Below are 10,955 nucleotides of genomic sequence, written 5' to 3' on the forward strand. Positions count from 1 at the left end.
ACGGAGTGTCCCTCGAGGGCAGCGGGGCCAGGCCTTTACTCCCCCATCGGTCAGTCACTGGGGTTGGGGGCCACCTCCTCCCACTGCCCACAGCAGTTCCAGACATTTCTGATGGACCTTTCTGCAAACTGCTGCACCCCAAGCCCTGTGACGGGCACAGCACCCTAACAGTTTGCCAGCCTATCTCACTGTCACAGCACCAGGATGGGCACCAACCACCCCATTTTACAGGTGGGGAAGTAGAGTCCTCGCTTGCCTGGAGCTATGATGGCCGGGATCCTGGCCTTCCCTGAGGCTGACAGGCTCCAAACCCTGTTCATTGTCCTGAACCCACCCGTGCACGTGGAAGTCCTTCTAAATTTATGTCTGTGAGGTTGGTCCTGGGGCCCAGGGCAGCTGGTTGAAGATTCCAGAGCAAAGAAGGGGCTGATGAACGTGGATGTTAGAAGGGTCGAGGGGCTACACTCGGTGGGAGCCGGTGGTCATCCTGGTGGCCACGCAGGGCAGCGACTGGAGGGACATTGCATCCCTCGGCCTATTTCCTCATCTGTGTGATGGAGTAAGACCACCTACCTGGCAGGGCAGGTCCAAGGATAATGAGGAGAAATGGACACAAAGTCCTCCGTGGTGCACTTCCTCTTGGGGGCAGGAAGTGATGAGGCTGGGATTTCAAGCCAAGGAATAAGGTCTCATATTGATCCCATGAACAGCGCCTGGGTGGCGGCCAGGCCGGGGTGGTGCTGCCCCCTGGTGGTCGCTGTGCCTCATGCAGCTTCTGGGCTTGGCCCCATTTTCCCCCAGAGTGTCCTTCTGCCCCTCCTGGGTGCGATCCCTACCCCCAACCTCAACCCTTTGCTCTCGCCTTGGCCTCTACTTTGAATGGCCTTGTCCCAGCCCTGCGGTGAACTTGTCCCCACTGTTTTCAAGTCTCAGATGGACCTGAGGTCACAGCTACTGGTCAGCATATCTTTTGAGGGCCTACTGTGTGTCCCGTGCTTCATCTGCAGAATCACAGTTCCTTCTCACCGGGGTCCCAGAAGCTGAGTAGCAGCCCTGCATCTGAGCGTACACAAATAATGCAGCCCCGGGGCCCCCATATCCTCACTGTGCAATGGGGAGCAGAGACCAGACATCAGAAACAAATTCTGGGAATGAAGGGACATGAAGTTTGTGAAACGCCCAGCACAGCTCAGCAGTTACATCGTGCTCATCCACGGCACTGATGCTGGGGGCGGGGACGGCTCCTTCAGGTTCACCTGGATGACTTCCAGAGGCACCCCCTCCTTGTCCAAACACAGCTGGATCCATGGAGTCTGTAGTGATGTCCCCTCTTTCGTTTCTCATATTAGTCATTTGGGTCTTCTCTCTCTTGCTCTTAGTTGGTCTGGCTAGAGGCTTGTGGATTTTATTGATCTTTTCAAAGCTTTTGGTTTTGTTGATTTTCTCCATCCATTTTTCTGTTTTCAATTCCGTTGATTTCTGCTGATTCTTATTTTTTTTCTTCTGCTTACTTTGGACTTAATTTGCTCTTTGTCTAGTTTCCTAATGTGGAAGCTTAGATGACTGATTGTAGACTTTTTATATTCTAATGTATCCATTCAGTGCTGTAAATTTCCCTCTAAGCACTGCTTCGATGCATCCCGATAATTTGGACGTTACGTTTTCATTTTCATTTAATTCAAAATATTTAAAAATTCTTCTTTGACCCCTGTGTCATTTAGAAGTGAGTTGTTTAACCTCCATGTGTTTGGGGGTTTTCAGTTATCATTGTGTTATGGATTCCTGGTTTAATTTCTTTGTGGTCTGAGAGCAGACATTGTACGATTTCTGTTCTTTTAAATGTGTTGAGGTGTGTTTTATGGCCCAGAATGTGGTCTGTCTTGGAGAACGTCCCATGTGAGCTTGAGAAGGATATGGATTCTGCCATTGGACAAGTTGTCTATAGATGTCAATTATATCCAGTTGGTTGATGGTGTTGTTGAGTTCATCTGTGTCCTTCCTGATTTTCTGCCTGCTGGATCTATTTCTGAGAGGGGTGTTGAAGTCTCCAACTAGGAGAATGGATTTCTCTGTCTTTCCTCACAGCCCCATCACTTTTTGCCTCCGTAGTTTCCTGCTCTGTGTTAGGTGCGTACACATTAGGGATTGTTATGTCACCTCGGAGAACTGACCTCTTTATCATTAGGTAATGACCTTCCTTATCCCTGATAAATTTCTTTGGTCTGAAGTCTGTCCTGTCTGAAATTGACATGGCTACTCCCGCTGTGATCTGTGTTATCGTGATCTGTGATCCGTGATCCGTGTTATCACATATAATCCTGCACTCCCTTACTTCTCATCTGTGTGTGTCTTTAATAGTTTAAGTGGGTTTCTTGTAGGCAGCACAGAGTTGGGTTCTCGCTGTCTTGAACCGTCATTTAACGTTAACCTGGGTGTATCTTGTTTCTTAACTGCTGGCAGCCCCTTGAGAATGATTCATTCGTTCAGAGACATCATTCATTCAGCAAGCACTCACTAAAAACCTACTGTGTGCCCGGCCCTCAGCCGGGGGTGCTGGGGACCCAGAGCTTGCCCCCTGGTCAGCTCACAGCTGAGTGGGCAAGACCACGGCTGTCCCGCGGGCAGCCTCATTTTCCAGGCTTTGGCTCCAGTGAAATGGGAGGAGGTGGAAAACCCTTCAGAGCTCTGAATGAGGGGAGGCGTTGGGAGGAGCTGGGTGGTACCTGGCAGGGGAAGCAGTGTGGGAGGGGGAGGGGCGGCTCCATCAGATGGACGGGCCTTGACCGCCCAGCTTGGATACGGACCTGGACCTGGGCCTGGCCCAGGGGGCAGCCTTCCCCGCCTACAGTGCTCCATGGGGCGAGGGAGTGAGGGTGTGGGTCCAGGTGAATGAGCTTGGCCCCCCAGGACTGCCCAGAGCCTCTGGGAAGCCAGCTCACGGAAGGGGACACACAACTGTCCCGAGGGGGAGGTGCAGGGTGCCCAGCCTAATTTGGCCACAGACCCCTTTCCCGCAGGCAGCATGGTCTCCCAGCCACGCCGGCTCCTGTGTGCAGCGGGCAGCCACAAGGGCGTTAAAGCAGGAGGGTGGCTCAGAGGCCCCAACCCGAGAGACGGCTGGGAAGGGAGGGTGCGGGGCCACTGCCATGGGGGCCAGGACCCCGGGGGGGAGGGGGAGGGGGCTGTTCGTGGTGGCCTTTGAGCTAAGCACAGCTGGGCTAGGGAGGCAGGGAACAGACCGACCGGCGGACCCCCGCACCCCTCCCTCTTGCAGGGGGTGCACGAGTCCCGGGGAGTGACCAAGGACTACCTGCGCCTGGAGACGCTGATCCAGAAGGTGGTGTCGCCCTACCTGGGCACCTACGGCCTCTACTCCAGCGAGGGTGCCTTCACACACTCCTGCATCCTGGGTAGGGGTCGCCTGGGCGTGGGTGGGAGTGGGGGACCCCTGGCCCCGTGCAGCTCTGCCCGGGCGGGGGCCCAGGCTTCCCAGGGGAGTCGCGCAGAACCAGATGTGCAGCCACGGCAAACCTGTCCTGAGCATCCACCGGCCGTGCTGTGTGCGGGGCCCTGGGCAAAGGGGGTGGGTCACGTGGGGCCCCTCCTTCAAGGGCTGACGTCACAAGTGGTGCTGCAGTGACTCCCCTGAGAGCCCGGCAGAGGCCCCCGCATCCCCCACGGAGGTCACATCCGAGCTCAATCCTGAAAGTCAGGAGTTGGCGAGGGAGAGGACCCAGCACGTGCAAAGGCCCGGAGCCTGAGAAGTCCTGGCTTATTTGGGGACTCACGGGGGGTGTGGAGGGGTTGTGAGGTGGCCATGGCTGGGCGTCCCCGGGCTGCCTGGCCCCGTCGGTTCGTTCAGCACTGTAAACTGAGCACCTACTGTGCGCCAGCCCCTGTTCTTGGTCCTGAGGGTTCAGCAGAGACCATGCCCCACCCTCATGAGCTCTTGACCACCAGGGGAGGCAGACCAACGAGTAAACCATCCCCAAATGAGTGCCCAAGGGGACCAGTGCCCAGGTGGCATGAGGGGCCATGGGCGGGGGGCTCAGGGAAGGCCAGACTGGGAGCTGAAGGACGGAGGAGCCAGGCCTGGGAAGAAACGCATGAAGAGAACCAAGCGGCAGCAGTACAAGGGCTCATCAGGAGTGTCCCCCCGTCCAGAGGGCCCGCCCACCTGCACGTATAAAGCCTGCCCAGCTAGCATGTCCCAGCTCAGGCGGGGCTCCAGCAACTGGAGGAACTGAGGTCTGTGTGGCCCTGGACACCGAGACCCCTGCCAGGCGAAGAGGGAGCCTGTCTCCCGTGGTCCAGGGTGGCCCCTGGCTCATCCCGCTCAGCCCTGCCACCTGGTGGTCAACTCTCTGGAACTGCAGGGTCCTGAGCCTGAGACCTGCCCCTATATCCGTCCTCTCCCATCCCCGGGTCTCCCCCAACACTCGGAATAAACCCCAGCCCTGACTTCACGTGCTGCCCCATCCGGGCACTTGCCACTGCCTGACCTGTGGCCCACCCAGAGGGGTTTCTAGTCCCACACCCACACAGTAGGACTCCAGCTCTGAGGACAGGGGCTGTGTCTGCTTAAGAAAGTGCTGGCACGTAGCAAGTGCTTGGGTTTGTTGACTTTCCGCAGGTGAGGAAACTGAGGCACATGCACAGGTCACTGGCAAGGTGCATGTTTGAACCCAGGCGGTTGACTTGAGGCCCCCCGCCCCCATTCCAGGCTGAGAGGCCGGACCGAGGAGAGAAGGAGGTCACATAGGGATGGACCTAGTATCAGCTGGGGTGGAAGCCCCGACTCCCCTCCAGGCTGCCCCAGCAGGAGCTACACCAGTCGGGCTTTTCCCTGTAGCGGTGCCTTCATGCAGAGCTGGGCGCATAGTAGGTGCTTGCAGTGGGTGTTCCCTAGCGTCTGGCCAGCCCCACCCTGGCCCCATGCCTGATGCCCTGTCTGTCTGTCTGTCTGCAGAGAAGCACTTCCTGCGCCGCTCCCGATCGGGGGACATCCTGGCCAAGAACCCGGTGGTGCGTTCCAAGAGCTACAACACGCCGCTGCTGAACCCTGTGGCGGAGCACGAGGCCGAGGGCACGGTGGCCGGCGGCACGGGCATCCGCAGGCACTCGGTCTCCGAGATGACGTCCTGCCCCGAGCCCCAGGGCTTTGCTGACACACCCGGCCAGGACCCTGCTGGGACCTTCAGACCCTCCCCGGCGCCCCCGTCGGGGCCCTGCCCCAGCAGACTGTACCCCCCGGCGCAGCCCCCTGAGCCTGGCCCAGGCCCGGCCCGCAGCTCCCCGGCCTCCTCCAGCCCCGAGAACCTGGTGGACCAGATCCTGGAGTCGGTCGACTCGGATTCGGAAGGCATCTTCATTGACTTTGGCCGGGGCGGTGGCCGTGGCACGTCTGAGTCTGAGGGGGCAGGGGGCCGGCAGAGCGTCGTGTGACCCAGGCCTTGTGTTTTTACTGACCCTGCGTGTACGCCTGTGCGGTGCGTGAGTGCGAGAGTTTTCTACTCTGTCCCGTCCAGTCCCCTGTCGGCCTCAGCCACTGTGGCATTCCTGAGTCTTTGTCGAAAAGACCGCCGCCGCCCCGAGACCCCGGCCTCAGCCACTGTGGCATTCCTGAGTCTTTGTCGAAAAGACCGCCGCCGCCCCGAGACCCCGGCGCCTTTGTTCTGGGGCGTCAGGGGCTCAGCAGGAGCAGGGCAGCCTCCGGTGCGGGGAGCAGGCCCGGCCGTTCCCTGCGCCCCAGCCTGCTCTGCCCTCCAGTGTCTGCACCATGGAGACTGTGAGCCCCTCAGCTCGGCCAGGCCCCCCGAGTGACCCCCAGGGTCAGTGGCAGAACTGCCTCCCCGCCCCCCGCTCGCCTCGGGCCACAGCGTGACCTCCTGTGTGCACCTCTGTCCCAGACCCTCCACGCAGCCTGTCCTCGCTCGGCCTGGGGTGGCCGTGGGCGGGGAGCGGGTGGAATAAAGCTTGTCTGCCCGGCTCTCGAGCTGTGTCTGCGACGCCAGGCCCCGAGGACATTCCTCCAGGGTCCTCACCCTCGGGCTGCGCCCGACCTCACCGGGGTCTCCCCTTCCCGCTCCCAGAGGGCGCAGGTTCCCAGGGCCGGCTCTGGGCCTCTGGAGGGGGTCTTCCGGGCTGGCTGGGGAGACCCCCGACCCCGTTCCCAGGGCTCCCCTCTCGTGGAGTTAATTTTTTGTTGGAGGTGGGGAGGGGGTGCCCTATGAGCAGATAACAGGACAGACCCAGGGCAGGTGAGCCGGTGATTGGGGGTTGCTGGGAGTCGGGTGGTCGGGGAAGGAAGGTGGGCGCCTGGTGAGAAGTGTCAGCCCACGGGGGTCTGCGGGGGGAGCCACCTGGGGGGACAAGTTTCTCCTGTCTAGTGGGAAAAGCGAGCCAGGAGCCCCTGCTCCAGCCCAGGGTGGGGTGCGCAGGGGATGGCAGGGTAGGAGCGAAGCTTCGTGGGCTGATCTGGGGACGTACTGACCGCACGGGGCCCCGTGGCTGCTGAGCACCGGGAAGGTGCCCAGGGGCGGTGGCCGAGAGCGGAAGCGAGCCAGCCTCAGCGGAACCAGGCTTGGGGGGTGGGGCCCGAAGCCTGTCCCTGGTCTGAGGACCAACGAGAATGTGGCCACTCAGCTTCGCTGATGGGGCTGAGATCCCTGAACCGCCCCGCTTGGCTCCCAGCTCCCTTATGGAACCCGGGATAGGCCTGGGACCGGCTGAGCCTGGGGTGGGGTGGGGAGCATTATGGGCAGGATCCCCTCTGGACGGAAGGACCAGGCAAAGAGCGGAGGTTGTAGCAGGGGGCTGTCTGCCTAGGCTTTGTCCCCCACCCCAGGCACTGGGCCCTGTCCTGCCCTCACCTCCCGCGTGTCGGGGGCTCTATCGTGGAGGTCTGAGCGCTGCCACCTCATGGGCTGCTGGGCCTGCTCTGATCCCTGGGGACTCTGCTGGCACCTGCTGGCACACGGCCCCACGCCCAGGCATGACCTTTGTCTGTGGGGGGCCCTGAGCTCTTTGACCAATCCCTCCACCCCGGGCGGAAGCGGAGCCCCAGACACGGGCCAGCCGTGCCTTCCCAGCAGTGAGGAGACAGAACCCAGGGGGGTGGGTGCTGAGCCTGGGTCCCGCGGCAGCTCCAGACACCCAGGCGGGGCCTCCAGCTGGGGCTGACCCCGCTCCCCCCATAAAGGGGTAGCCCATCAAGGTGGGCTTTGAGTGTGTCCATGTGTTGAACCCACTCTTGTTCGAAAAATGTTTGAGGTACTCTACATCAAAACACCTTGCTATAAATTGGTAAATTATAAATGAAAAATCAGTACCAGGGAACACATAAATTTGGATAGAAAACCAGCTATTGCTGGTCCCCCCAAATCTACAGAACCTTCACGTACAGACGTGTGGGCCTTGGTTTAAGATGAAACCCAGGTGTCCCATCCAAGAACCAAACCTTACAATGAAGGTCACATCACCGACCATGTCTCACTTTGGCCACCAGGGAGCTCAGGCCAAGCCCCAAGCTAGCTGTGGCCGAGGCCGGCCTATGGCCCTGTGTCTGCCCCACCGGCCTACTCCCCTCCCACCCCCGAGTCCTCTCCCCACCTCTCCTCCACCTCCTGTTTCCCCACCCATTCACGGCACTTGTTACTCTGTAATTCAGGGTGGAAACAGGGACTGTGGGGTCAGAAGCTTATGCGGTGCGGTTTTCTTTAAGAGCAGAGTGGAAAGAGACAGTGGATAAACTACACCTGCCTGGGAGGGACCAGAGCCCGAGAGAGGCTCGGAGGTTTGAGCTCATGGGAGGCCCCTCTGGAAGAAACGAATTTGTTATTAGCTTTTCTCCCCACTAGAAGGCAGCCCCATGTGGCCAGGAGGCCCCCCTGCCCTGTTCCCACTGAGCCCTCAGCCCCAGGTCAGTGCCCAGCACACGCTGGTTACTCAGTTAACTGAAGGTTGATCCGGCCTCGGCATCAGCAGGGGAGCCTTCTTCAGAGGGTGGTCCGCCTGTATCTCCAGGGCTGGGGTGCCAGAGACCAGCTCACTGTTTTTGTCTTTCTCTGGTTTATTTGTTGTAGGTCTTCCAGGGGACCCTGATGACCACGCTCGCCTTTGCCTCTCAGATGCAGAGTCTCAGGCCAGTCCACGCCTGCTGATGCTGGATCTGCACTTCAGCCAGATGCTGGGGGTCTGCGTGCCGTGAGCTACGCTGGCTGTGCTCGGGTTCTGAGGCGGGTGTTCCGGAGGCATCTGAAATGGAAGATCCCGCTAAATAATCAAAGTCAACAGCACTTCAGGCGAAACAGCCAAAAAGCAGATTGCGGAACATCCCTTGTAGGCAGAGTAGGACGTCCGCCCCATCCGTCCAGCCACCTGCAGCAGGGGTACTCGCTGTGGAGAGGATGTGCTCACGGTGAGGGGGGTACGAGGGGCCACAGAGAGCTGCACGTCCAGGAGATCTGGGGGAAGTGAAAAAGATTTTATTAAAAAAACACACCTGGGGACTCCCCGTCAGCACTGAGTGGGGGCCATTCTCCACCTCGGGGGGTCTTGACCTGCCCTGTGTATCTCCTTAGGGCGTCCCACGAAGCCCAGGGACGCAGTCTTAGAATAGTGTTTTCACAATAAAATGCGTAGGATGACGAGGAAACCAACTATGCTGACGTACAGCCTTGAAGGGCTCTTTAAAATGTGTGAGTGGTGATGCCTTATTAACTCATCAGTAAACAGATCTCCTGCCGGTCACCTGCTGACCGGGGTCGGGGTGGCGATGAGTGGAACCCGCAACCGCTGGGTGTGACGTCAGCACAGTCCCCACTTCTGCTGGTGACAAGCCGATTTGTCAGAGAGGGGCTGACCGCCACTCCGAGGTCAGTTAGCGAGCACAAAGCTGTCGTTTTTGCCAAGTTTCTTCCCCAGGCAGCGGGGAGTCTGCGAGCTGCACTCCAGACCCTGCCGCCCACCTCTGGGCAGGAGGGACTCCACACTCCCCTCCGCTGGGGCCATGTAAGCCCTTCAGTGTCTGCTGGCCACTTGTTCCGGGCACTGTGGGGTTGATTGGCCTGCTGGCCACCTCTCCCCACCAGAGGAGCTGGACTCAGCCCTTCAGGGAGTGAAGGGCACACAGGATACAGGCTCCCTGCCCGCCACCCTAGAGACCTCCCCACAGTCTCAAGGGATAGCTGGTTCCAGGAACATTGCTGGTAGAGTCTGGAACTCCTGCCGGGTTGGGGGGGAGGGAGGAAGGGGAATTGGCTGTTGGGGTGTGTGTGTGTGTGTGTCCCCAGGACCTGTATTCTTGGGAACACAGTCCTTGTGATGGGACAGCAATGGAAACTATGTGTAGCTGCAGGAGGGGAGGGTGTCCATCAGTGGATGATGGATAAACAAAATGTGGTCCATCCATTCAATGAAATATGACTCAGCCTTAAAAAGGAAGGAAATTCTGACATGTGCTACACCGGGGATGAACCTTCCTAAGTGAAACAAGCCAGTCACAAAAGGACAAATATTGTAGGATTCCACTTACATGAGGCACCTAGAGGAGTCAAGTTCATCAAGACAGAAAGTAGATGGTGGGGGCCAGGGGCAGAGGGAGGGGGATGTGGAGTCAGTGTTTATGGGGACAGAGTTTCAGTTTTCTTTTTTTAAAACTTTTTTTGGGGGCTTCCCTGGTGGCGTAGTGGTTGAGAATCTGCCTGCCAATGCAGGGGACACGGGTTCGAGCCCTGGTCTGGGAAGATCCCACATGCCGCGGAGCGACTGGGCCCGTGAGCCACAACTACTGAGCCTGTGCTCCGCAACAAGAGAGGCCGCGATAGTGAGAGGCCCGCGCACCGCGATGAAGAGTGGCCCCCGCTTGCCACAACTAGAGAAAGCCCTCGCACAGAAACGAAGACCCAACACAGCCATAAATAAATAAACTCCAACCTCTAAAAAAACAAAACAAAACAAGACTTTTTTTGGTGGGGAGGGGGGCCACACCACACGGCACGTGGTATCCTAGTTCCCTAACCAGGGATCGAACCCGCGTCCCCTGCATTGGAAGCGCGGAGCCTTAACCACTGGTCTGCCAGGGAAGTCCCAAGTTTCAGTTTTGCAATGTCAGTATGCTTAACAACACTCACTGCAGACTTAGATGTGGTTACGACAGCAAATGTTATGTTACATATATTTTACCACATTAAAACACGCACGCGTGCACACACACAAGAACGAAAGGAAGAAAGGGAGGGAGGGGAAATGAAGAATTCCCCTCCTCCTTGCAGTTCTGCAGCGCTTGCCGTGGGGAGTGTGGACGGCCCGTGTGGGCCCCTCTGCAAGGGCCCGAGTGGAGGGGAGCAGCATTCCAGCAGGGAATCGTGTTCCCAAAGCTCAGGCGTGTCCAGCAGTGAAGTGGGCAGTACTCTTGGGGATGCTGGGAGAAGTGGGGAGGCTGCTGGGCAGAGGAGCATGTGCCAGGGATGCACTGGGCACAGACTCAAGATAAGTCCCTAAAATCACAATGGTCTTCTGCTCCCTGCTTCCCGAGCACACAGAAGGCCCACACTTCCTGGTCCCTTTGGGGCTGGGTGGGTTGCTGTGACCAGTTCTGGCCAGTGACTTCTGAGCAGAGGGCCCCTTTGGTGCTGGATCTTTTCATTGCCAGGCAGAGACCCTCCAGAGCTCTGCTTTTCTCTGTGTGGTGATTGGCACTATCCAGATGGGGCTGCTCCAGCAGGCCAGGTCCCAGGAGGCTGTGGATGGGCAGTGTGCATGAGAAGTAGACCTAATTGGGTGTAAGCCCCTGAGACTGGGGATGTTTGTTACTGCAGCATAACCTGGCATGACTAACTGATACACTCCTCTTTCCCAAACACTCTAGAGGAAGGTCATCTGTGGATGGGGAGAAGGCTGATACTGGGATATGGCATTTTATTTATTTATGTGTGTTACATACCCATCGTCGG

The 10,955-nt window shown here is 58.5% G+C and overlaps 1 protein-coding gene across 4 annotated transcripts in view; it reads left to right on the plus strand.

Annotated features, from left to right (window-relative positions):
• PRR5 (proline rich 5) overlaps positions 1-9,577 on the plus strand; it is a 29,662-nt gene extending 20,085 nt beyond the window's left edge. For 3 of the 4 annotated variants that reach the window (XM_036866656.1, XM_036866653.1, XM_036866657.1), the window contains 2 exons: positions 3,275-3,410; positions 4,970-6,000. In XM_036866656.1, the coding sequence (XP_036722551.1) occupies positions 3,275-3,410; positions 4,970-5,445 (612 nt within the window). In that variant the 3' untranslated portion in view covers positions 5,446-6,000. Of the gene's footprint in view, positions 1-3,274; positions 3,411-4,969; positions 6,001-8,084 lie in introns of those variants that run through there. The other variant, XM_036866654.1, reaches the window with a different exon arrangement.
• The last annotated feature ends 1,378 nt before the right edge of the window (positions 9,578-10,955 follow it).

The sequence above is a fragment of the Balaenoptera musculus genome, chromosome 10, assembly GCF_009873245.2.
Source record: "Balaenoptera musculus isolate JJ_BM4_2016_0621 chromosome 10, mBalMus1.pri.v3, whole genome shotgun sequence".
Classification (NCBI taxonomy): Eukaryota; Metazoa; Chordata; class Mammalia; order Artiodactyla; family Balaenopteridae; genus Balaenoptera; species Balaenoptera musculus.